At 40.6% G+C, this 27,936-nt stretch overlaps 1 protein-coding gene across 1 annotated transcript in view; it reads right to left on the reverse strand.

The window, feature by feature from the left end:
• The window catches only part of VWF (von Willebrand factor), a 120,040-nt gene that overhangs the window by 45,448 nt on the left and 46,656 nt on the right, over positions 1–27,936 (reverse strand). The window contains exons 19-30 of the mRNA XM_053942494.1: positions 25,026–25,129; positions 21,679–21,817; positions 20,062–20,196; positions 16,737–16,886; positions 15,907–16,047; positions 14,208–14,327; positions 13,502–13,658; positions 12,776–12,934; positions 11,712–11,847; positions 7,447–8,792; positions 6,846–6,965; positions 5,502–5,645 (exon numbers count right to left, since the gene is read on the reverse strand). Coding sequence (XP_053798469.1) covers positions 5,502–5,645; positions 6,846–6,965; positions 7,447–8,792; positions 11,712–11,847; positions 12,776–12,934; positions 13,502–13,658; positions 14,208–14,327; positions 15,907–16,047; positions 16,737–16,886; positions 20,062–20,196; positions 21,679–21,817; positions 25,026–25,129 — 2,851 coding nt within the window. The remainder of the gene's footprint in view (positions 1–5,501; positions 5,646–6,845; positions 6,966–7,446; positions 8,793–11,711; positions 11,848–12,775; positions 12,935–13,501; positions 13,659–14,207; positions 14,328–15,906; positions 16,048–16,736; positions 16,887–20,061; positions 20,197–21,678; positions 21,818–25,025; positions 25,130–27,936) is intronic.

Consider the following 27,936-nt stretch of genomic DNA (forward strand, 5'->3'; position numbering starts at 1 on the left):
GTAAAAACCTTGACATTTTGGATGGTTTTCTATTTGCAACAAAACACATTTTAAAACACCATTATTTGTTAGGTGATGGTGATTCCATTTCACAAACTACTCTTCCTGACCACAAAAAAATAACTAACCTCAGGCATTAACTCATGTCCTGTACAGCTTTCCCACAATCCTTTCTACAAATGGTTTTGTGTCTGTCAAGGTAAATGTTAGATACAGAATGGCACATTAGCTAGAAATAACTAAGGATAAAACAAAATACAGCAAATAAATCTCACTATATTCAAAATCCCTGAGATTGCTCTAGGATGGTCACTGTGCCAGAAGATTGACTCATTTCCCCTTGGTCCTACAATTACCAAAAAAAGTATTTAACTTTCAAACATATCTTAGGTTAAACTTTTGCACAGTACGAATCACAAATGATTTCACATTCATTTGTGAAAAGTACTTGAAATTTCTTATTTGTTTTCTTTAATGACCCTTTGACTTTTGTGTGGTTGGTGTGGTCAGCAGCCAGTCCAGCTCCATTTTTCTTCTTCTCACATTAATTTTAAAAATGTTCAGAAACTCCATACATATTTGCAAACTGAAAAATAATAATCCATTCTTTTTATAATTTCTCATAAAGAAATCAAGTACTGTTGTAATAGAACCAGTGACTATTTCAAAGGCCCCAAAAGCAGTTACTCAATTTAATGCACGGAAAATTGGATTTAGCATAGTAAAAACTCTTTGGATTTCTCCCTTTATTTTGAAGCCAGCTCTGAAGAAAAGAGCCAGGTGTCTGAAGACATCATCAAATGAACACTTTCGTCCTGCTAGAGGGATTCAGAAAGTCCCCATCTCAAGCTGGAAGCTGTCACTTCTCAGCTATTCGTCTCTCCATCTCACCACAGAGGGAAACAGCAAATCCCTCAGAGGCCACAATAAAAACTTTTCACTGCTAAAATCAACCAACTTCAACATTTTCATATTGAGAGACCACAACACAACAGAAACCTGACATTTTCATATCAATAAAGGAACTATAAGTATTTACACCGAATTAAACAACACCATGCACAAGGCTTTATTAAGATTGGAAAGAGTTTACACAGCATGGAAATATAAAGACAATCTCAGAATGGTTTGGGTTGGAAGGGACCTTAGGGATCATCCAGTTCCAGCTCCCCTGTCATGGGCAGAAACACATTCCTCTAGCCCAGGTTGTTTTCAGCCATTTTAGCCCTTACCTCAGCCCACCAAAGGTGGTGAGCCCCCAGCAACCTTCCAGCTCAGTCAGTAGGGTATGACTGCCACTCACTGGGCATGTCCAGGGAAAAAAAAATGCAAATAAATAAAAAGTGAAAACAAAAACTCAAGTGAACCACACAGGCTGCTTTAGAAAGGACAGACCAATCATTCCAAGCACAGAACAGCATCTTCTCCCCATCCTTCAGTGCTCACGTTTGGAATAATCATTAAATAATGACTGTGAACATTTGATGCTGAAATTCTGAGTCAGAAAAGGCTTTTTAAGAACCTTTTCCTGGTTGACTTGACACCTAATGGATCTTAAAGTTAGACTTGTATTCTGCAGTAACAACTCAGAATGGTTCACACAGAGCAAGGACTACATGCTGACTAAATGGACATAAACAAGCTTTAAGGACAAAAGACAATCTGTTGAATAGGGCTGGAGGTGTTTACTAGGAGTCTACAGGGAATTACACTAGATTCTGCCTTATTGAATAGTTTCAGTAATGATTTGGATAGAAGAGTTAAAATGTGTAAAAAGGCATGTTCGTCTGAATCACAAATATTGGATTGGGAGCAATCATGGACATCATGGAATTAACTGAATGAGCACAAGGTGCCCTAGAAATATTTGAAATACATCCAAGAAATAAAAATGAAGATTCATCCCAGAATTAGCCAATCTGGAGCACACGAACATTTAATGTTTTGGTGGGTGCCTCAGGGAAAGCAAAAACTTCCTAAGAGAAACCTTTGCAATTATTTTCTTTAATTTTGTCAGAAACAAGGAATGAAATGTAAAGCCCCTTGAGGGTCTGTAGAGTTGTGACAGACAGGGGATTCCAATTAGAGGAGGTTCCTGCTGGGAATTTGTAATCTGTGCCTTAAGTGGCCTCAGTGGTTTCTCTAACATTTCTGCAACATCTTGACCAAAAAAAAGTACCACAAGAGATCTTAATCTCCCACAAATCCTGAAAGTGACCTGGGAAAGAAACAAAGTAAGAATGGTTCCTCAGAACCTGAAGTGATACAGAAGCAGCCAACACTGTCTTGATGGTGTAAGTATTCCAGACTGCAACTACTTAACCAAGAACTTGCCTAACCAGGAACAACTCCTCAGGATGATAATCATAGAATCATAAAATCACAGAACGGTTTGGGTTGGAAGGGACCTTAAAGATCATTTCATTCCAACCCCCCTGCCATGGGCAGGGACACCTCCCACTAGACCAGGTCCACAATCCTGAAGCTGGTCTTTGTATCTTAATTTAGGTTCTTCACTTGGCACTGAATTGGGATTTTTCACTGAAAATAGAAGATTGTTTTAATTTTGAAACAAATCAGCTATTGAAAACTGATCCCACAGTGCTTTCAGTGGTCAGCTCTTGGCACATGAATATTGATATTTTGGCATTAACACACGTTGATTAATGTGTGCTGAGCTTTTCATGAGCAGCACAGACCTGTCAGTTCAACACCACTGAATGGAACAGGCCCCAAAAACCTCTCCTCTGCAGGTCACAAATCATGCATTTCTCTTGCTACCAAGGGCTTCTGATGAACCCAGACTCCACCAGAAGCTCATTCAACTCATAAATCTTATAAGAAATTAACTAGGGAAAAAAAAGCAAACAAAAAATCCCCTGAAGGGCAGTGAATTAAAACAGCTCAGGGAAAATATTAATGGTGCCCAAAACTGGCTTCAAAAAGGAGCTGGCACCACCAGTTCAGCAATATTTGTGGGGAATAAGTGAAAGTCTCTGTCAGTGGGTGGGAGCCCTCTGATCAGGACAGATGCTGGCCTTGAGTGAGAGGGGGCAAGATTCTGGAAATTCGAAATAGAGTGAATGATTTGGGGAGAGATGCGAATAAGTGCTATGGGGGGGGGGCTTTACTTCCAAAACCACAGGGGATTTTTAGGAGAAAGACATTTATACCTTCTCAATCCCGACAGCAAAGCTGAATGCTGCTAATCAAATATATTAATAATGACGGAAAGTTGGAGGAAGAATATAAATTTAAGATTTTATTTTTTCTTGGAGGGGGTAAGGGGAGAAATATTTCTTTCCCTAAAGATGCTTTTATACAGCTGAGCCACAGAGAACATACTTCCTCCAAATTTTGAAGCTGAGGCAGGAAAATGTCAGCCTAAATGAGCGACTTTTACTAGGGCTATAAAGAAGCAAAATAATGTTTTTATAAAGTGTTAAGCAGTATTTACTGTAGGGATTGCTCAGTCTGCTCCCTGTGACTCTCCTAAACACCCACAAATGCTGAACAGAGACACATTTACATGATTCTCAGTTGTCTTGCACACATCACTTTAGTGTTTAGTTAGTTTCCTTCTTTTTTTTTTCGGTTGTTTCTTATGTGAAGTTGTACACGATTTCATGATGTCTGAATAGCCCCAGAGCTGCTTCTTGATAGGTTACCTGAGCCAAAATTTGCCTGATGTTATTGAATGGCCCCACTGCACAAGCATGGGAAAGATTTGTGGTATAAGCTGCTCTTTCTTGTTCTTCTTATGCCCTCACATACTCAGTAGTTTTTCATTATTTCTTATTACTAAAATCTCTCCTGGAGTTTCCTTATGGCTAAATAATGCAGGAAAGGGAATGCTTTCTACAAAAAGTAAGACTTCTGCAGTGGTAGCAACAATTGCCCTCTGTACATAGAGCTTTTTGGACCAAAATAGCACAATTTGGATCAACAAAGATGGAATAAAGATTTCACTGAATTTTTCTTCTACCATAGGGCAGAAAGTGCAAATAAGAAGAAACAGCTCTGGTCTGATAGAAATTATATTATTTGATGGGTAAATTCGGATCAAGCAAAGGCTAGAAAAGATTTCCTAAGAAAATGCAGTGTCCAGACTGGGCCATCTACACTTGTCAAGCAGCCTCTGTGCTTCCAGAAGCCCGAGCACAGACAGAAGAGCCTGAGTGACCATGCACTTCCCAGGAATGCTGTCTCCTGCACAGCCAGCTACATTCACACACATCACAAGGTGCAACACAGCACCATATTTTCATGACTTCATTTGGGAGGAACTGCTTCTACTCTATTCCACTTAGGTTCATTATAGTACATCCTCGATCACGGTCTCTGAGCATTTTCCAATGAGACATAAACAAATCACTAACGAGGATGTCATGTGGCTGCCTCTCCCATTTCATTTCCCAAAGGCCGTGTTTGCTCTGTTTATCCTGCAGTTCCGGGTGGCTTTCTCTACACATTACATGGAAGGCTTCACAAAACTTATCTATTTGTGTGCAACAATTCATCCCACAACGAGCCTATAGAAGTCTCATCAGCCATCTGGTATTTTTATTTCTCCAGGCTGAGAAAGCAATCAGAGCCAATCCTCCTGCGAACTATGGAAGTCAGGTTTTATTTCGCACTTTTCTGTACAAATAACTCTTTATAGTCCAAAGACCCCAAGAATCTGTGTATTCCTCAACCCTTACAGGACCCTGATGCTAGGTGGCTGCCAGAGTAAATGTGGTTCCAATCCAAAAGAACAAAATTGTCAGGGTATCTGGTGTAAGATGCTGTAGGAGAATCATTTTTTGCTGAACCCTGCAACTGATATTTGTGTGTGCATCAAGTTTCCACAGACCAGTGGGAAATCTGATGTTTTAGCACATGAAAATTGAAGTGGACCTGTCTGTCTGAAACAGAAGATGGCATTTCAAAAGTAACTCTTCAGCTGAGGTGTTGCCTTAGGAAATCCTTGTTCTCTGCTCCCTGGCACCATCCCCAGTCTTGTGCTAGCCCAAGTCCCTCTGAAACCAGCATGGCAACTTGGGTGAGGGAAGTGAACTACAGCGATTATAACTAGTTTTTCTTTTTTCATCCAGATGGGCTACACTGGCTCAGCACAAACATCTGGCAAGGGTAGCTCCTGAAGTCAGCATGAGCAGTTCTGCTCCTAAATGTCTGATCAACTAACCAGCACTGAAAGGTCAATGATCAAAGTCTTTACTCCTTAATTATACTTTGCTTGCTTGAAAGATAATGAATGCAAATCCTGAGCATTTCTTCAAGGCTTGTTTCCAAAATACATTAAAGACAAATGATAATTTGTGTAACCTATGAATACATTTTAATAGAGAAAATTGAACCATAACAAGAGGTTGAACCTTAACAGGAAAGGTTGCCACCGCAATGACATAAATTGGTGCTTGTAGCCAGCCTATATTTAGCATTCCCTGGGGTTTTGTTCCTCCCCTTGTTTAAACACCAATACTCACAAAATCACTCACCTAATCTGGTAGGACCTTGCTCCCTTTGTTGAATGGACTGCACCATCTCTACAAGCCTGTCAGTCTCTTGAGGCATGTTCCATGAAATTTCTAGATTATTTTCCCTGGCATACTGGAGAACTGATACATGAATTGAAGAATTGCCTGAAGTAGAAAATAAACACTTTAGGCAGTGCATGTCTTAAAATAAATCTAAAGAAACATTGACGTTGTGATTTACAACTGGACAATGGTTTTCCATCAGAGTGTGAAAAGACCAAAACTGAACTATTCCCCGATGAAAAAATATGCAAGTGCTGCTGGAAACAGTTGCTTTTCTATCAGGAGTCAGCATGCAGTATTTCAGCCCAGATCAACATGACAGTAACTGGAGAATTTTGTTTTATTGATCTCCATTCAGTATTATTCTTTTTCCATTTTAAAACTGTCTAAACAGTCTTTTCCTTTTTTAAACGTGCACCTTGTTTTGCACAAGCAGTAGATTGATGCTCCATTTGTCATATGGGCCAAGCTCCCTGGATCATTTCATGCCCAATTCCGTCTCTCATACAGCACTGGAGTGATGTGCATGGAACAAAATTAATCCAGGGAGCTGGTCCTTTGAAGGGGAATGAAGATAAATTCCAAATTATGCTCCTCTCTGACATCCTGATTATACACTATGTAAGAAGTACAAATAAAACTATTAAAAGGGCATTTATATAGACAGTTAAAAATACCAGATTTTCAAAACTGAACCAGGCAAAATGTTTATAGTGATTGGCTATACTTCTCTTCGTTTCCTCCTACTGAAAGTATTCATGTATAGAGCACAATGAGTCTTTATCAATGCTTTATAAGACATATATGAACACTACCAATAACAGCAGTTGCCCCATGGAAGTGGTTTAATGCTGGATCAAAAAAAAATACAATTCTGACTGAAAAAAAATAAAATCCATGGTTAAATTCTACTGGGGAAACACAGGATGCAGATGCACTTGGTACAACCCACACAATGTCTTAAACTGCTCCCTGTGCTACATGATCCCTTCATGTATGTGCAGGATACAATGCATTCTGCCAGGGGGGCTGCACTGATAATGAAAGATAAGGAATGGCCTGACCAGAGGTGTATCCCCCTATCAGTACTCTGCAAGCACAGTGAGCTTAGCGCTCCCAGAAAGCATCAGCCATCCCACATGGGTCAGGAAATAAACACTGAGCAGTCAGTGCTTTGAGGGATTGGAATGAGTAATTAAAAATTAAGAATTGAAAAACCTCCACTGAGAAGCTGGTTTGTCCCCCATAAGCAAAAGAATACAAAACATCTTTCTGTGTTTGAGCTGAAAGGCAGATACATACCAGCCACAACACTTTTAATAAATGCCTGCACAAAGCTTTTCATTTCCTCAAACTCCAATGCTCCAATATTTGAACTTCCATCCAGAAGAAACATGATGTCCATGGGTTTGTTGCACAACTCTGAGGGTGAGAGGGGGAGGGAAAAAAATTATTTTATATATAATTTCCAAAAGTAGCATCTGCTAATGTGGTGGGAGCAGAAAGGGTAGGTCCAGTTGCATTTTGGGAAAACAGAGCAGCATAATGACCATTTGAAACAATTAGTGATGCCCCTTTAATGAAAGCCTTGAGGTTCATATCCAGTGGGATAGATATTTCAATTCCTGCTTTTCTACTGATTCTGTTTTACTCTCAGAGGAATAATGCAAAAAAAAAAACAAACAGCAGATGATAACAACAAAAAACCCAACCCAAACCAACCAAAAAAAAAAAAAAAAAAACCAAAAAAAAAAAAAAAAAAAAAAAAAAAAAACACCAGAATACAACAGCAAGACACCAAACCAGATAAGGGAACCCTTCAAATTTCAGTTTACCACAGGGTAAACAGAGGAGACCCGACAGAAGAAAGAAGAAATCACACAGAAAATTCATCCAATTTTACCGGTGATTTCAGTCCAAAATTTCATCCCATGAGTGCAGCACGACTGCAGCACTAATTCAGGTGCCTCTTCAATAAGTCTGTTGTAACTATTCAGGATAATTGGGTCATTTGGCTGACTGATCTTTCTGAGTTCTTGGATATTGGCACCAGGGGTTATGCCTATAGGAATAACATTTATGCTCCTGGGAGGTCGTGTGATAACATCAGTGGAAGGACTGGATGACACCATATATACCAAGTGAGGAACATCTTGCCTGCCCCCATTCACTGATGTAAATGTATGTTTGGAAATATAATCGAGGGCATTGCCAGTGTTTGTAGCCCTCCCTCCCTGGTAGGGTATACTCCTCACTTTCTCAATAATATTTTCCTTTGATTGTATTTCCCTAAAGGAATACTCCAGACTGACAGTCTCTGAATACTGCATGACTGTAACGTGAATATTTTCCTGTCCCACATTCATTCCTGTGACCGCCTTCTCAATGAATTTCTTGACTTTATTGAAGTTTTCCTCCCCAACATTGTCAGATCCTTCCACAATAAAAGCAATATCCAGCCTGTTGGAATGGGACTTTTCTGAAAGAGGTGGTGGGGCTGTGAGTCCCAAAGGGGGAAATATGACATTGGACATGGTTGGAGCAGATGTAGCTGGTAACAGAAGACTTTCTTCAGGTCCAAGATCACACAGGTGATCAATGAGGAAATCTCTATGATCCGTTAGCTCCAACACATTGCTCACTAGGAAGGCTCTGCTACCTGGAAACATCTTTGCCATGAATTTGACTTGCTCCACATTGATATGTGGACCAATCCCCACAGGTATTACTGTGATGTCTCTATTCTTCAAAAACCCAAGCATGTCACGGATTTTTTTTTGAGACCTGCTTGCTATAAATATCACTGCAATTTTGGCAGCATTGGTCCTCTCTGCTTTTCCAAACACATGCAATGCAGTGTATTTAAAGACTTCATAGACAGATGCTTCTTTATCACCTGTGTATTTAATGTTCTGGACAATTCTTCTCATCTGGGAATTTGTTTTGATATCTTTAAGGTTAAGATAGATGGTGGGACCAGCCCTATACACCAGAATTGACACTCGGATTTTTTTCTGGGAGATGTGGAGTTGTTTCATCACGCCAATTATGAAAGTCTTCAGCTGTTCAAAATCCTCCTCTGAGAGTTTATTGGAGCCATCGATCAGGAAGGCCAAGTCCATCATCTTGCTGCATGAGTATGCACTGGCTGGTAGCTCAATGTCCTCCTCTGGAATAGGTGTTGTTAGAGTTAGGGTGTCCTCCATGGGCTCACAGTCCACACAGGTTAAGTTCTTCCCTTCACACAGACTACAAAAATCATCAAATCAGAAAAAAACCAAATTTAACTGTAAAAAGCAATGCTTATAGCAACAAGTCATCCACACGTTATAAAAGAACACCAATACAAAACGAAACATCTCAAAACCACAATGAAACCAAAACATGATGCGAATATTTTTCCCCCCACCCCAATTCCCTACAACTTCCCATATGGTATTGTACACCTAAATCCCCTGTGTTCATGAATATTTGTTTAGATCCAGGAAATGTGACCAACTATGGTGTGCTTGTCAGAAGAAACTCCTTAGAACAGTCTTTGGCAGAAGGGATAAAATCTGTGTCTGGAAACTGGTTAGGAACCACTGAGTATCAGTAGTACAGCAACCTGCAGGCCACTGGTGGACTGAACTGGCTGATCTGGTCTGCTTCACAAGGAACCAAAACGTGAGACAATGAACACCAAGTAAAATCCTACAGTAAGAGAGATGTTTTACCTCTGATATGACTCAGCAAACTCTCTGCAGGGGCCAGGTTTACACAGATTTTAACCTTACTCAAATTAACAATCTTTTTCCTACCTCTAAAGTGCTCTACATTCCTGGTGGTTTTTTTTCCTGACTTCATTTTAGTTTGGATACAGCTTTGGCACATGTTCATCCTCCACTGTTTCTTATGTCTCTCTTATCTTCCTATTATTTACCATGGTTTCTTCTTCAGTACAGTTTTGCATTTTAAATGCTTTATTTCAACCATAGATGTTATCTCTTTTCAGTTCTGTGTCTTCCCTCACCATTTCTACTCACCTCCATTAGCACATTTTCCTCTTCCCCTTTCCACCTCAGCTCCCAATTTTTTTCCCTCCCTTATCTCTGCCTTTTCCACAATTCATCCTTCTGCACCACCACGAGCTTTTTCACCTCTGTCACCCTCCACCTTTTATGAACTCATTTAAAATTCATCCATCTTTAGCAAGGCTTTAACGCTTCTGCCCTTCTAATTCCTGGCCGCATGTTTCTCTTTGCTTCCTAGAATCACAAAAGGGTTTGGGCTCAAAGAAATCTTTAAAGTCCTTTCCAACTCTCCTGCAATGAGCAGGAACATCTTCAACTAGATCATGTTGCTTAAAGCCATGTCCAGCCTGACCTTAAATATTTCCAGGGATGGGACATCCACCACTTCTCTGGGCAACCGGTAACAGTGTTTTACCTACTCCTTTGGTAACTTCTTCCTTATATCTCATATAAATTGAATATCCTTCAGCTTAAAACCACCACCCCTTGTTCTGCCCCACCTGGCCCTGCTAAAAATTTTGTGCCCAAAATTTTTTGCAAGAACATGCCTGCACTCAGGCACAGGGTGGAACAGAACCAGTCCATATATTCTCCTTGTCTTACTGGACAGTCCAAGGAACAGAGTAGGAAAAGGTTACAAAAGAGCAACCACCAAAAAATGCTTGTTTGCAGTGCCAGAGAAAACCCAGGATGCACAAACTACATGAGTCAATACTGGAAGAAGGTGGCATTTTCCAGGAAAATACTTCACTTTACATTTGGCACCTTCATTTAAGTTCACTTAATAGAAGTGTTATGCTCTTTTCAAGCTCATTTTAGTGTCTTCCTAATTGCAGAATGCACAGCTACTTTTGGCATTAACATACAGCAACAGAAGATTTATTATTCTAATCCTAATATGAACAAGACTCTTCTAGTTTCCAATTTCCTTTGGATGTTTGCTATGAAATTCATTTTTGTGCAATATTTTCTATTGTTTGTACAGATGGTGTAGGCATCTAAATTAGGTGACAGCTATGCAAAAGGATGTTTCCCTAGTGAGGTAAGTTTTCCTAATGTTCTGAAATTTTTTCTGAGCAGCAGCCAGTGTATCAACATTTAAGATAAATTATTATTAAGAATTACAAAAATTAGAGAACAGAGACTCATTTAAGAAGATTCTTTTTTGACCTTTTGATGGAATTCAGGGCTTTTCACGTATATTGTTTAAAAGTATGTATTTAATTGATCAGCCTAACAGTCTCATGCTCTGGGTTTATAGCTCAGCTGCACACCAGCCCTGGCTAGAGACCAGGAATTGTAAGTTTTTACCTATTCTGAGCTTCTGTGAGGTTCAGAGCACTTGGAGCTAAGGTGTTGGTCTGTGCTAATAGCTGCTGCAGTTTTACAACTCAGTTTCCATTAAATCTGATCAATTTACAAGTTGGAAAACTCTCTTTTATTCACAGCATTATAAGTCACTAGTGAAAATATCCATCCATGGTCCAGACATCCAGAGAATGACACATTTTCATAATATTCCACGGGGCATTAAACAAAATGCAAACAGTCTCTGCTGCATTGCAGCAGAAGGTCCTCATCCTGCACAGTGCACAGCACCACGTTCCCTGCCATTCATTTAATCCTATTTGGAAATGCCTGTATGCAGGATCAGACCACGGGTATCACCTGATTATCTCATGGAAATTGGTTTTCCAGTAATGGGACACAACTCCAACTGCTAATAATCTCAGCAAGTTCTAGACTGAGTGCACATTCAGACCTTGCACTACACACAGAAATTTTTTAGTGCTGGCAGAAGGAAGGAGTCTGACAGCTTTATTGATGTTGAATCACACATTGCACAAAAAGAAGTGGAATATCTGAAGCCAGTAGGGCCACCAACACATGGGAAAAGGCCTTTTGTTGAAAGGAATTTATAGATTTCACTTGCTTCAATTCAGTTGACATCCTATAATCCCTATTGCCGTCATTGAAAAACTTCAGCTCTGCGTTCTCTGTGAAGGGGTACTGACATAAAAGATGGTTTCCAAGCTTCTTTTTGAGTGATATATTTAAAGTTACATCCATAAACTTATTCATGAGCGTGTACTTCATCCCTGACTCTTCATCCTACACAAGAGGGATGCTTGTTCCCTGCACAACTCCATCATACCAAGATTGACAGTGCTGTGGATCATCTCTGTTCAAAACTACTCTCCTTCCATGTGGGATCCTGTCACCTCCAACTGCACACACAGGACAGTCTTCTGGACTGACACAATCCAAGGACAGCTCATCAAGGATTTTCCCTGTTTCAAAACAGCAGAGCAGTGTAAAGATGCCAGTTGTCATGAACTGTAAAACTAACCATGAGGTTAAAAACAAAACAGTGCTTCTGAGGTGGGCTCAAACCTCCTGAATACTCTGCTTGGTGTTGTGGCCACTGCCAATTTGACACAGAGAAGGACCTCCTTCCTTCATAATGGCTTTTATTTAGATATTGAAAGCACCTAACCCAGTATATACTTGCAAGAGCCAGCACCACACAGAAGGTAAATATATCTTTAGAACAAAGCATAGAAGATGTCAGGGTATCGGTAACATCAGGGGAAAATGGCATTTACCACTTTACATGTATATTATTTATTTCTCCTCCTGTCCTCTACCTTGCTCTGATCAGAAATACCAGGGCCCAGAATAGCTACTCAGAATCTTAAAATACCTTATTGCTTCCCTTCTTCTCTTTCTTCTCCCTGTCCCATATTTCCCGTATTTTTTCCTTTCCCTTTTCTACAAGGCAGTTGTTGGAATAGTTAAGCTGGAAGCTCATGCTCATGGGAGGATGCCAGCTGGGCACTCTCAGGAGCATCTTGGAGGTAATAAGCAGGTGAAGACAATGGGTTTCACTGCTGTAGCTGCTCTGAAGCACAGCATTTCATCAATTTCCAGCACAAATTCATACTCTAATCACAGAGTCAACAATCTCTGTTCCCACACAGCCCCTAATCCTCCAGTCTCATCAAGCTGATCCCATCCTCTCTCATCCTTGCTGGCAGGGGTTCATACTCTTCTTCTGGGCACCACTTCATGCCCTCCACACACTGTCCATTTCACACACCCAAATTGAGATGCCCAACCACCTCCCTCCTCAGGCAGTAAGGAATTGTGGTGAAAACACACCAGTGAACCTATTAAGAAGAAGAAAAGCTGTTTAAATAAATCAAAATATGGACTTACCTGCAGGACAGTGCACGTGACATCCTTCCACACACTGCAGAGGACACTCCAAAGCCTGGGGGTGTTGGCATGTGACAGGACAAGCAGGTCCACAGCTGTTATATCTCCATTCACACTGATAATCTAATTCCTGTTTATTCAGGTCCTCACAGCTTTGTGCTATGCAGGGACAGAATCAGAGGCAAAAAAAAAAAAAAAAAAAAAAGTCAAAGCAGAGTGTATATACACCATGCCTCTCAGAACTATGGTACCAAACATTGTACAAAGTGGACCACATATATCTAGAAAAATAAATATTTCCACTTTTAAATAAAGATTATTTTACTACATTATCGTTTGACTACAATCAGGGCAGACCACCTTTTCACACTCACATCTTTTTTCACACAATGAAATACTTGCTTTAGACCAGAAATTCTTAGGTTTGATAATAGCAAGTGCAACACAACCCCAAACTGTAAACTTCAATTAATGCATACGTACATATATATTACTGAAACTATTTATTTCTCTAGATTTTGTACCACGGGCTACTACATCCCCTAATTGATGGAACAGGTTTGCCAGAAGCAGAACAGGGGATGGGAGTGTCAGAGAGCGCTGTTATCCCAGCCCCATTAACGTGAAATTCTCTGGATGTCAGCAGGAGCAGAGCTAAATCTGACCAGTCTGAGCCAAGCCCTTGCACGTTTGCACCCGGTTCTGCCTCGTGTTTTCTGTACTTACGGCACAGAGTCGGTGACCTCCAGTGAACAGCCACCCCTTTCTGCGCGCAGGCGTGCGCGTAGGCCGCGACGGCGTCACAGAAACACGCACAGTCCCCAACAGACTCACAAGCACAGGTGTCATACAGGCAAATGTCAATGTAGGGCTCTGGATTCACCTACAGGACAGAAGGGCAAAGGACACTCTGAGTCCTTCATCTCATTCCTGTACACATTGTTAACCTTCAGATGGTTCGGCTGCTCCGCTTGCCAAGGGTCAAGGTGCCACATAAATAAGGGCAAATCTTTCTTCTGATGTCAGCAAGGACTGCAGTTTCCAATCTCTTAATATTTTTAAGCCTTGTCCCCATCCCTCTCATGCAGCAGCTTGGGCATAACACAGCCTGAAAGGCATTGCATTGGCTCAACTCCCCCTACCCTCAAAGCTCAACCCTTAGGCTTCACTTCATGTGCAGTCCCTGGACTGTACAGTAAAATTTCCCTTGGGAAGAAGTTACTTCATAGCTTAATAGGTGTGTTTTCCCATAAAGGTGCATTTTCCCACAAAGCCTCCACTACAGGACAAGGTGAGAGATGAGAACACCAGCCAGCCTTCACCCAGTCCTATTATACTGTCAGCACAACCACACTTTTTCCCTCATCTGTAATCAATGCCAGCATAGATCATGCAGGATTGAAGAATGTGAAACACGTGACCCAATACTCACCAATTTTGTGCATTCTTCAAAGACACTTCCAGACAAAATGCTGCATGATGATTCTACCATCATCTGCTTCACTATATTTCCACCACACAGTGGAGACATCAAGGTCTGTTCCAAGCTGGGCTTAATATTGTAAGAGACAAGCAGAGATGGCATTAGCCTTGTCTTCAGGACCTTGGGACTCTTCAAATTGAAGTAAGAGACTCACTAGCAAAGGAAATTGTTTCTTTGAGTAAAGTTTCAACCTGTTGCACAATACACACAGATCCTGCTGCAGCAGAGCTGATCACCTCCTTGATTTTCTCCAGCTCTTACTTGTACCCTGAAGTTTTAACTCAGAATTAGATGACAGGAAGACCCACTGCACCAAACACCCAACCTGACAAATGATCATCCACAACTCCTCAGAAGGTCCACGAGACTTAAAAATATGATCAGATTTCAGCAGACAATATCCAAGGCTGCTGCTGAATAAAAATAGCTCAGTAATCTTCCCTCCTCCCACTTAATTTATCTAAGAAGCACTAGTATTGACACAGAATTTAACACAGCAACACCCTGCAGGTCCTGTCCTGTGCTTATGACACTGAAATGAGAAGCTGCTCCTTCTCAGTCTGACCCTGAGGACTCACTCCTCAGTACTGTAACTTTTTATTGCGCTTCAGTCAAATGAAAAAAGTGACGTTCAGCAAGGTAATATTGTGGCTATGTCACACTTGCACAATATTAGCAACTAACCCAGAAGATTTCACGTGATCAGGAATAAGTGCTTCAGTGTGTTTGTCTGGTAATTCAAATCTTGTAAGAAAAGATCTAAAAAAGGCTTTTTCCACCCCCTGCCCGATCACTTGGACAAATTTTCAAGAGAAGAAAAGCATTAGCTGAATGAAATGCTTTGTTTTACAAATGTCAAAACAAGTTGTTTTCAAGGTATTTCCTTACACATTTCATTTGGAAATGCTCTGGGCTTTGTTTGTCAGCTATATACAAATTTCTTACTCAATTTCATTCTTTCAAAACTCTGCATTTGGAAAATAGGAAGTAGACTCTTATGTGTAATATACTTAGAACCCCAAGAAATTTCCAGTACTGGGATATAGATAACACTTTCAGAAAGCAGCTACCCTCCCCAAAATTCACATGCAATTATGGTTAGCAATAAGCTCTCCCATCCTCTCCTGTATCCTGCTTTTTCTGTTCAAGCCTTTCTAACCTGAAAATAAAAGCAGAATGCTCTTTACTAAAAACAAAAAAGAGAATCATATAGAAAGAAATTAACCTGTGCATTCCATTGTTCATAATGGACAGTCTAAGATTTGGGATATAGAAATTTGAATAGGGAGAAACAAAATTTTTATTCAAACTTCCCCTGACTGAAAATTACAGCTGTTTTTTTTAAGATTAAACTCTAAAATGAGATTTCCAGTGATAGCTGAATGTCAAGAATCTGGGCTGGATAACTCTAGGAACAGTCTCTACCATATAAATTGGCTATTTTAACATTCTTCTGAAGCCAGGCAGCCCAGAAGCTTTACATAAGTTAATTGACCTTTTACCAGATTTAAAGAAATAATATTATTTGGCAAAAACATGAGGGAAGGAGTTAATTTCTATTTATTTTAATCCTTCCAAAGCTCTTTGTCCACTCTTCGCTGATACTGTAACCCACACTAATTATTTTTCACACTTCATTCACAATCACCTTTGCAACATCAGCACAGCGGGAATTAACTTTCCAGGAATTCCCAAAGTCAACTGGATCTACTTCAAGATGTTCACTGCTGCTGGTCAAATCATTGTTTTGGATTCCATCAAAATTTCCACACAGACCACACACTTTATCCTTGCAGGGAAAGAAACACAGAAAACATTAATCTTACAACTGTAGACCAGCTTGGGGTTTTGTTAAGAAGTCTTTTTAGCCTGGTGTTTTAATGCCATGAGGTTCAAAAATTGAATTACCCATGGCCTGGCCAAGGCCACTCAGACAGACACAGTCTCTCTCAGAGAACGTGTAGCTCCCATTCCCACTCTGCTTTGCTGAAAGCAGGACCACACTGTCCCCAGGGGTTCCAGAAAGAACAACTGATCTAATCAGCAGTGCCCAGTGGCTCTGCTTGGAGTGTGTCCTTACAATGCCATTTTATTTTTGGAGATCGCTGTCCAATCACCATCACCAGTAAATCTGGCTCTTATGCTGCTCTTGTTGAATGCAGAAGAAATCACTCATGGTTACTCTGAGGCCCCACGGCACTCATCCTTTCTGTCATAACTCATTTCCAATTATTCAGGATTTGGCCCTTATAGCTGAACAACCAGGAAAATAAGGCAGTCCTACAGTACTATCAAACAACCCCTCAATTTTTGAAGAAGTACCTAATATACCATGAAAATCTGCATTAATTAAAAAAAAAAAAAAAAAAAAAAAACCAAAAAAAAAAAAAAAACCAAAAAAAAAAACCACCACATTCCCCAGGGACAGGTTAAGTGCATTCTTTAGTGAGAATAAGAGGTGAAGTAAAAACCACTTACTTTGAAATTGCCTTTTAAGATAATGGAGACTCCCATGGCCAGGTCCCAGGTCACACTGATGCTTTTGCCCAGTAAAATGATGTAATAACGGCCAGACTTGATGATATCTAAATTATCATTTTCACCCTTCGGAGGTACCCTGATGTTTACCTGAATGAGAGAAACATATTGTGCTATCAGCAGTATCTCTAATTATTATTTAAGGTAGGTGATTTTCCCAGTGGGACATGTTAACAGGTGCTTCCAATCATGCTGTTCTCCAGAGAGTTTCCATACACTATCCAGATGCTCCAGAGAAAACCAGGAATTTGGGATACAAGTACAGCATTTCAATCTCCTCCCATTTCCAAAGTCTTTGAATGTGGTCCCAGGGTATGCCAATATATGAAGTGGGGCTGATAAAGACAGGGTATACTCAATTAATCACCAGTTTAGTATTGGCCATTGGTTCACTGATTAATTACATGTTGGTTCGGGCCTTTTTTATTTCAGCTTTTTAGGAAACTTAACAATTCTGTCCTTCTGGTTCCAGTGTAATGAGAACTGGGAGAACCATATCAGTGGCCTCTGAAAGACCAGTCTTATTCTGGAGTCAGGAAGGACATTCTTCCCAACCAACTACACCAACAGGAAAAATCCAGAGAGATTCCTTTTGGTGTCTATTCATTTTTTCCATCTCTTTCCTTTCCCCTGTGTGCCCCTTTCTTTTTCCATCTGGCTGCAAATTCACTGCCTCCAGCTACTAAGAATTTAAGAGATTAATTTAAAATGCTCTCTTTCACACCACAATTCCCTTTCAATGGTAACTCTAATAGGAATATTAAACACATTTGAAAAGAAAAGTCTAGCATGGCTGTTACTTTAAGCACCATATTAATGCATTAACTGCTTAGTTCTCAAAGAGGCAGATGGAAACTTTTAATCAGTACAAATAGCAATTAATATAAGGGAGAAAGAAGAGCCCAGAAACCATTTTCCCACTCTCCTACTTTGAGGGCAAAATATTTCCTTATCCCACTATTCTTTCTTGCTCAATTCAGTAAACGCTCAGCACAGTAATTAAATTCTTTTAATCTCTGAGCTATCATCAGAAACATTTATCCCAGAGAAGACAGTTTACATCTTCCATGGATTTCCTAAAAAAGTCTTCAATGTCTTTAGGGAAGATATTAAAAGATATTTTAGGTATCGAAAGCTTTTTAACTTTCACCTATGACCAGCACATTACTACACAGTATAATCACTTGACCACTTAAAATTCTAGAACAGTCTTTGTCTCTCCAAATTCAGAGGGTTCCAAAACACAGAAGAGGACAAAGTTGAGCTGGGAGGTTGACCTAAATTACAGAATTTTTATGGTTATGGAGGCTTTTTGCCCAACCATGAAGTCATAAACTTTTGACCTCGCAAACTTGCAGATTAGTTTCAGAAAATCAAAAATTATTTCATTTTTGTTTTAAATGTCAGCCAGAACTGCAACATGTCAATTAAATCCCCATTTACCAGCAGCAGTAGAAGCTGCTCTCAAAACATATCATCTTAAAACAATGTTAATTGGAAACTTTTTAATGGCCAAAAGAATATCTGATTCTTCCGCTTGCTTCTAAGGATTCTTGAGGAAAAAAGAGTGTAGAAAGTCATCACTGAATAAGAATTTGCCTAGGAGTCTACATATCAAGTGGTTTTCCTTAATGTCTCTTTTAGTTGTTGTTATTTCTAAGCAAACTTGCTCTAGGTACTATTACACTGAGCTTTAAACTCTCCAAAAAGACAACTGAAAATTCACTCAGGGTCATGTGGACAGTGCTATAATACAGACCTAGGTCTTACAAGGACAGGATCCCTCAGGAACTAAACACCCTCTGATGCTGGAGCTGCTGGATGCCTAAATCACCTGCTGTTTTCTTCTGGCCCTTTCTTATGTATCCAAATGGAATCACAGCTTTTCTGAAAATCTGTCACCTAAAGAAGCTTTCAGACAAAGCCCAGCTAGATGGAATGATCCCTGCACTGCTATTCACCCTCAGCCAAGCCAGGGATTCTTTAGCAGTAGAAATGAAGAATTGGGCAACCAATATGTCTTGTGTTCATTCCTGCAGCACCCAAAAGCCTGTATGGATCCTATGCTGTCAAGGTGCACTGCACAGACACCTTTAATAAAGGTCATGTTTTTGTGTTCCTGCCAAGCCCAGTGGCAACTTGCAGCCAAACCCAAACCTGGTACAGCTTTGTATGTTAACCCAAAACAAGGCAAATATAGAGTGGTTTCGCGTTTCACTGTGAACATTCTTGCAATCAGAGCACAGGACTTCTGAAAAGGCAGTGACTGAAACAATAATCCACGGCACCCCTGCAATGGCTGAGCTCACGGGCAGCGAGAATTGGTTCAGTGCTCAAGGCAAAGGGCTGAACTCTGCCCTCTGGAAAGCTCATTTCCTGCTGGGAAGGGACATGGGATGTGGAAATGATTCTTGGTCAATTCTTCCATTTTTTTTTCCAATTACTAGCCACAGGTCAGTCATCTCTTAGCCCTTCCTTGCACTTCAAGTTGCTGGAAACAGGCTTTGACAAACCATGTTTAGAAAGGGTCTGGGATGCCAAATATATGAAAGATGTGGAGCTGTTGAAATGAGTCCAGAGGAGGCCACCAAGATGATCAGAGGGCTGGAGCACCTCTGTTGTGAAAACAGACTGAAAAAGTGGGAACTTCAGGCTTTTTTCAGCCTGAAGAAGGGAAGGTTCCAGGGAGATCTTATTGCAGTCTTCCAATAGCTAAAATGGCTACAAAAGAGCTGGAGAGAGACTCTTTACAAGGGTCTGGAATGGGACACGGGGAATGGCCTCACACTGACAGAGAACAGGGTTAGATTGGATATTAGGAAGAAATTCTTCCCTTTGATGGTGGTGAGGCCCTGGCACAGATTGCCCAAAAAAGCTGTGGCTGCCCCATCCCTGGCAGTGTTCCAGGCCAGGTTGGATGGGGCTCTGAGCAACCTGGGATAGTGGAAGGTGCACTGCCCATGGAAGGGGAGTAGAACTGGGTAATCCTTCAGGTCCCTTTCAACCCAAACCATTCTATGATTATCTGAGATAAACTGATTGGCATCACGAAATAGCAGGAATACCGAAACAGCAGAAATATCAAATAGCAGAAATACCAAAAAAGCATTATACCTCTGGAAGCGAAATGGTTAAATATAATCCTGCTAACCTGATCGTTTTATGATCAAGAGTGTGAGGTCATTCATGTCTCAGCTTACTGAAAAATCTGAAATTGTTTTCCCCCCAAAAAACAGGAAGGAAAAAGAAAAGAAAGAGTACATACGTTTCCATTGAACAGCTCTATTTCCCCTCCTTCATACAAAATGATAACCCTTTTGGTGCACTTTTCTCCAGTGAAGCCACAACCTTCATTTGAAATGAGTATCTGGAATGTTCCAGAGTCACCCTTGCAGAAATCCTATCAGATAAGAAAATAAATGAGTCAGTAATGCAGAGCACTTGAAAAACACAGAGAAAAAAGAAGCCTCAAACAACACTGTGTAATCTGTGGTCACTAGGATATATATTGACATGGCAACTGTTCCCATGTTCATTTATTTTATGCTTAGCACTGATATTCATGTGTTTCATCCCTTAAAGAGTGAGGCACACTCTGCCAGTGACACACACATGCATTATTTGGAGAGTATTTTTTGGCAGGGAGAATCCACCATGTTACAGCATCTGTGATATTTAAAAATGTATGATAGGCACAGGGCACATCTGAATACAAAGATAGTTTAATGTATTGATTTTCTTCTAAGTCCAATATTTCAGAGATCCTTGGAGAGTTCCTACTACATTTACATGATGACTCATCTCTCTCTGGCCTTTCAGATTTTATTTTTTGGTTGTGTTCATTTTTTTCAGTACACACCTTTTAAGAAAAAGGCCCTGTGTGGAGCTCTCTGTGTCTGTCATTTAAGGAAAACAGATCTGAACCCCATTTTAAGTAGTTTTGTAGTAGCCTATAGTATTGCTGCCCATAAGACCTTTAGACACAGCTCTCAGTAGTGGCAAAGCAATCACTCCTCAAACATAATCCAGCTGGAATCAAGGTGGGAGCATATTTCAAAGACCTAGGCAGAGGCAGGTTGATCACACATTCCTCCCTAAGGAGAACTGTAAGGAGGAATGTGACTCATGAGGACTCTCAGTAGCCCACCCAAGAAACACGTCCCACTGTAACTGCAGAATATTGTTGTTACCAATCAGCACTGAATCCCTCTAGTTTTAGACCAAATTTCCAGATAAATCCTTCTTTGCACAGACATTTCTAAATACATGATAATTTGCATGTAGATGAGCCGTTATCTTAGTTAATTCTAAATTCCGGCTGCTTCCACAAATCAAAAGTTGGTTTTAGTGTGCTCTGCCTTTATCCCCCTCTCCTCCTTGCTGTGAGGAAAATGGATATTGTCAGGGGACTCCAAGCAGGTGGTGCATGGAACAAGACAAAGACCATGCTGAAGGGAATGAGCAGAGCCTGTGCTCTGGGTGCATTTAGGGAAGGTTCACTGAGCATTCCTTGTCTCACTCAGCCAGAGAGCAAGCTACCACCACAGGACAAAAAGGAAAAGAAGAAAACATTGATTTATGGATAGCCAGAATTCCCTTTTAGAGATGAGATTCAGACAGCTCTGCTCTGTACCAAGGTGCTCTCATAAGGCTCACGATGGCCAGCTAGACACATGACAGCCTGATATAGAGCACAATTCACTCTTTAAAATTCTCAAGACATCTCTGAAGACATTAATAAGCTTTATTTTTCTCTACTATACATCTGGCTTAGTAATTAGAAATAGTTAGCCATGATTTATCCAAACACTGTGCTTCTCACCTGGTGTAAAACTGTTTTTATATGATCAGGCAGCTTTAGCATTTGACATGCTCTTCTTACCTGAGCTAGCACATACTGGCAGTTTCCTGGAAACTTGTATTTCAATCCATCAAATGTCAAGTAATGAGCTGTACCAATGGCAGTGCAGGTGCCATCACAGAGATTTCTGGTGCACTCCCACTTCCTCCCCTGGCACACACTGTAAGAGAGAAAAGGGGGCAGTGACAGTTGTCCTTATCTCGATGTAAATAAAAAGCAAGAGAATGCAAAGTGCTTTAGGCAAAGTGAAAGTGCCACAGTCTCTGCCTCCAAGAGCTCCCTACCACCAGATAAGAGGCTCTCTCATTAACATAAATCAGCATATGTTAGCAGTGGGTGCATAAATCCAAATAGTATATTAAGATTAAATTAATAAGGGATGTGTTTCCCTGTTTCTTACAAGCTGTGTGTAGGACTCTGTGTGGTTTGAATTTCCCTGTTACAAAATAGGACAGGACAGAATCTGCTGGAATATTCTTTTATACTAGAATTTGCTGGAATATGCTTTTATACTAGAATTTTATTTAGGATATGCTGCTCTGCTCCAAGTACCCTTTCAGCAAAACAGAGCATCCACCACTCTTGCCCTTTTCCAGAAGTATCCTGGAGGAGCTCAACCTTGCTACAGAAGCTGCAAATATGAAAGGGGAGCTCTCCCTTGACATCTGCAAGCTTTTGATCAGTGAAATAAATTGATTTGCTAACTAGCAAAAGACTGAGCAAATAAAATAAAACTCAAAATCAGTGGAGAGTTAGAATACCATTTGACACAACATCTAATAATAATAATTTAATAATTAATAAGCAATATATTGCTGGAGGATGGCAAAACATTCATCCACTACATGCTCCATGAATGCAGATGGCCATCATCACTGCCCCAGGAGTTTTCTAAGCAAGCTCTTGTGAGGGCAGGGAAAGAATTCTATCCATACTTTACAGACATAAAAATTCAGGGATAATAAACTTGAAGTACTTTCCCAAGAGCAAATTGCTATCTGAAAGAAAAACTGGGCACTGAACTGAGTTCTCTAATAATGCCTAAACCTGAGCATAGACATTATTTAATCTTGGTAACATATCACATCACAATAAATATTGGGCAAGACATTTTCTTCAAAGAATGAAACTTCAGTACCATTAAATCTCTTGCCCCCTCTCCTCTGCTAACAGTTAGACAAGACCAAGATTTTGTAAATGCATGCATGGACAGATTATAAGGGACATGGGGTGGTTAAATTCAGATTAGCAAATTTCTGCAGTGCACTGCTGCACAAGTGTGACTCCAAAATTTTCATTGAGCTCCACAATGAATTCCCAATACATTGTATAACAGAAGGTTTGCCACTGGCTTAGGCTTGGAGACATTCTGCTGTTCATGAATTAGGGTCTCCCATATGTCAAGTTGGATGTAAACGCCAAATCTGACACCTCTGGCTCATATATTGCCTTTGCAGGTGTTCACATCTGGCTAAGAACAAGTGAGAATGAGAACTCCTGCAACAGCAGTACAAAAAGCAAAAACAAAAGAAAAGGAAGACCTCGACCTCCAAAATGCAGACTCCCAATTCTTATTAATTCTCAAAGCAATAGTAATTTCCTATATCACTTTCTAAATGACATTTGACTTGATATTTGCTGAGAACTATCAGGAAAGTTTTCAAAGTCATATTGTGCAAAAAAGCCCTAGTGACATTTTTCAAGGGACCTTATCTCCAATTTTACTTCCACATTCACAAAAAACAACTAGAATTTGAGGAAGAGCTTTTTATCAATGAGAAAAAGCCTGGTTTCTAACTTTTCCTCGACCCTAATATTGAAGGAAATTCTATGTATTTGACGAAATACAATTTACAATGGTATTGCCAGAATTGTGGGCAGTTACAACAATGAAGCAACATGGTTATGATTACTGTAAGATCAAAGATTATATGAATAATTGAAAATAAAAAGGCTGATTATGGTTATTTTGTGAGGAATCTTGCAACCTTCTTAACACTGAGGAGTTTTACGCTGTACTCTTCTTGTTTCAATAAAATTTTCATGGTGCTTGTTTTTCAGCTGAGTCACTTTTACCTAACTGCAATGTAAGCAGATTATAGAATATGTACCTAGACAAAAACATCAGTTTCTCTTCCATCTTTTTACCTTTCAAGCTTATTTTTCCCCAGGTTTAATTACAGGACATGGATTCACAATATTATATGTAGCTGCAAAGGAAAGAAATTAAACAAAACACTGGGAGATTAATATTTCCATACAAAACCTTCATCCAAGGCTAACTCATGCTAGTTACGAGTGGTGCCACTAGTTACAAAATGCAAAACTTGAAATCACTGTTATTCAAAGAGCAGTGTACCAAACAAAAACCTAGCGTTGGACTCTTCAGTGGTGCTGATTCTCTGACCCAACTCCAGCCAGTCATACAGGCGATAACAAACATTGCTCCTGGGGTTGCTACAGAGCTGGGTAGGAACTTTTAGGGTAGAATGCATAACAGATTCTCAAGTGTGAGTTCAAAAAAACCCCATGATTTTCACAGTGCTGGTGGTTGAATGTCCTACACCCTGGACTCTTGGAGCTCTGAAGGAAAAGAGCCACCATAACCCCACCACACACATGTGAAACAAAGCACCTCCAGTGCAGCCAATGTGCTGTGCAGGAGAAGCCAAAAGTGGCCCACTGTACTTTACCAAAGTGCTGAGGGCTTCCCTCCATGCAAATTGAGCACCCTAGAACTCCCCTTTGAACCCATAAATCTTTTTCTAGCAACCAAGCAGGATAATGGTGAAAGACATGGAGCACTCACTCTTTTCTTCTAAGAAAGTACCAGTTTTCCATCTATTTTCATCTTTTTTAATATATCAATAGAGCACTCTTTTGAGATATAAGATATTTGTCTCTTCCTATTTCTTTATCATTTCCCTGAAGAGCTCCTAACATATTACAGCTGGTGCATCACACCCCTTCTGGCTGAAAGGGGATGATTTGACAGGCCTCAGACAGCCAACAAAAAGGGAAACACAACAGCAAAACTTAGTGACAAAGCCCAGGCTCCATTCCTCCCACCCCAAAGCATATAGGTCCTAAATTGTTATCTTCTGTTGCAAAATCCACTATCTAGTGCGTACAGAGGAGTTGCACAGACACACAACTGTTTGTAGGGCACGAGGTAGAGGTTGCTAGACATTGCATGGAATTTTATTGGATCTTTATGCAACATGCAAAGGGAATGTGTTGCCTGTGCAATTAATATGCTGCAAAAACTGGCTTTCTCTAAAAGAGATCTGTTAAGCAAACAATATTTGGTGTTACCAGAAACACAGTAGATCCCCCTAAAGAGAAAAAACATCCTTCCAGTAGCTCACCAGGTGTTGCAGTCCTTAGTCACTGTTTCTCCCTTGGAATATTCTCCTCCATTGTGGAAGCACGGGCACCTCTCAGGAGCAACACACTTGTTTTCATGTCGTACCTAAGCAGAACACACAGTTTGTCACCACCTGGGGCTGCTGGGGCATGGCCATGTGCAGGGCGAGCAAGCAGCCAGGAGCAAGCACAGAACGCGTGGATGGAAAATAAAAGAAAGGTTGAAAGGAATAAAAGAAAGGATGAAGGCTATCCAAGGTGAGAAAGGTACAGTGCTACTAATACTTTTAGCCATTAACATAAACAGAGCTGTAGGTACATAAACCACAGCTTGCTCCCACCATCTCAAGCTGTTGGGAGAATAGATGACATTACAGAAGAATGGCACAATGAGAAAGTCCAGGTTGCAGTGAACCAGGTTAACCTGAGTATGGAGAGCAGGTGAATAGCTTCTCACACACAACAAACTGGAAAAGGGCCTACTAGAAAAGCACACAAAGGGCCCAGATGGACTAAAAATGGAAACGGGAACATCAAGGAAACCAGAAGCCACAGTGCCTGACCCACCCATGTGCAAACACAGGTTCTGTTGTCACAGACAACAGCCCCTTAACAAAGCCAACCCTCTATCTGAAAATTGCAGTAATCACTCATTTTCTTTCAAATCCCTATTTATTTCCTGGAAGGCAGGATAAATATCAGTCCACTTGAGGTATTATTCTGCTCTCTCTGCAACAGGTCCTGTTTCTGGGAAATAGGACATTATGTTCTATCCATATTTTCATTTTCACCCTTCTGAGTTTCTCTTTGTATAACAACAAATCATTTGTCCCACTTAAACAAAAAAAAAACCAAAAAACAGCAGAAAAAAGAAAAACAAATGAAAAAACTACAGCCATAGAAAAACAAGTAATTACTTTAGACTATTTAGTTTTTCCATTCATTTTCTGTTTTCTTTTTCTGTGACTACTTTCCATTTTTAAGACCCCCAGTTTCAGAGAATCAAACATAACCAAAGCTGGCTATGCTGACTTTTCACTCAATAGCAGTTCTGACAAAGCCAGGATAGGTTTGGCTCTTGTTTCATGGAATACCTAAATGGAGAGCCCTTCCCCTTTTTCTCATTCAAAAGTCACAAAATATCACCTTCCCACTTTAAATTATTTCTGCAAAATCATTAAAATAGTTTCTTTTTTACCATTAAATATGGGGCAATGAGATCAATGTAGCCTGAACGCCAGGTTAATAAAGAAGAACAGCTTTGCCTTTTCCTATGGGGCCCTAGAACTGCCACATGGAACAACTCACAAAAAAGATTTCACAGCTCACAGACCCTTCCTTCATATGCAGCTCCACATGCTCTGTGGCTTATGGAGAGCTGCATTATGCCAAATAAAATCACTTTGATAAAAGCAAGATGGAAACAAAGAAATGCTTTTCTAGATAATGGAGCTGCAGCTCTGCCTTCACCTTTACAAAGGATGGTGAGAAAGTCCAGAGAAGACCAGAAAGAAGAGTTTAATACCTTCTTTCCCTCCTTCCTGGTGGCATTTAGGAAAAAAGCAGTAATATGACCTCACATTCGTGGCTACGTTTCTAAATTTTTGCAGAGTGTTCAGCAACACAGTTCACAATACACCTGAGGGCTTGCCTCTGGATACAAAACAAGGGATTAGACATCTGGTTAGTAAAAAGAGAATCAGAACCTCTTCTCCTTGCTCCCTAAAAACTGGTACAGACTGGTATTAGCATTTTTATCACAACCAGTGCAGCAGCCATAAAACCACCAACAAAGAGGGAAGAGCACCTTGTCTTGAATATTGACAGAGTGGATGGGTGGGATTCAGCAAACAGGATACAAAAACCCAAAGTAGACTATGACCAGAAGAATGATCATTTTTTTTCTGCAAAACTCAATGAATTATGATTTTGTTAACAGTAACACACAATCTACTGGGCCAATTAACTCCCCATCCAAAATCTGGGGCACATCTGGCAGCCTGCTGCCATGCTGCACTACAAGGACCATGTGGTACTACAGTACAAGGCCAGGAGCACTATTCACAAGCAGCTGGATTTTCTCTGGAAGTCTCTCAATCCATCAATGGACTGCAGTTAATACAGGAGATTTAGCAGTCCTGAGTGCTTGAGATGGCAGGAGGCAGAAGCACAGGGGAGGCAACAACATGAAAAGACTGAGATTTGTAATGAAAACAGCAGCTGTTTGCACCATTTAATGCCCTTAGGATGATGCTCTGCATCCATGGGATTACAAGTGGTTGACTAACAGCTCTCCCATTACTTGGGGATCAAACAGAAATGTAGGTAATTTCCTTGTTCTGTCTTATTAATTGCTAAACCTTGAAAAATCTTGCAAAAGGAAAGACAATATTACAAGTTTCAGAACCTTTAAGATTCTCCTTTCCCACACTCATAGGAGGTGATTGCTCCACTCTGCCCTGCACTGGTGCAGCCTCACCTTGAGTCCAGGGGACAATTTTGGGCACCACAATATAAGAATCTAAAGCTGTTAGAGGATGTCCAAAGGAGGCTACAAAGATGGTGAAGGGTCTGGAGGGGAAGCTACAGGAAGAGTGGCTGAGGGCACTTGGTCTGTCCTCAGGTGAAGAGGAGACTGAGGTCAGAGCTCACAGCAGTTCTGCAGATTCCTCACAAGGCGAAGAGGAGAGGGAGGCCCTGATCTGTGTGAGCAGGGACAGGACCTAAGTGAATGGCTGGAGCCACATCAAGGAAGGGTAAAGTTGGAGTTTAGGAAACTTCTTCCCCCAGAGGGTGGTGAGGCACTGAACAGGCTCCCCAGGGAATGGTCACAGCCCCAAGGCTGCCAGAGATCCAGGAGTGTTTGAACAATGCTCTCAGGCACAGGGTGGGATTGTTGGGGTGTCTGTGCTG

Source organism: Vidua chalybeata, chromosome 5, assembly GCF_026979565.1.
Source record: "Vidua chalybeata isolate OUT-0048 chromosome 5, bVidCha1 merged haplotype, whole genome shotgun sequence".
Classification (NCBI taxonomy): Eukaryota; Metazoa; Chordata; class Aves; order Passeriformes; family Viduidae; genus Vidua; species Vidua chalybeata.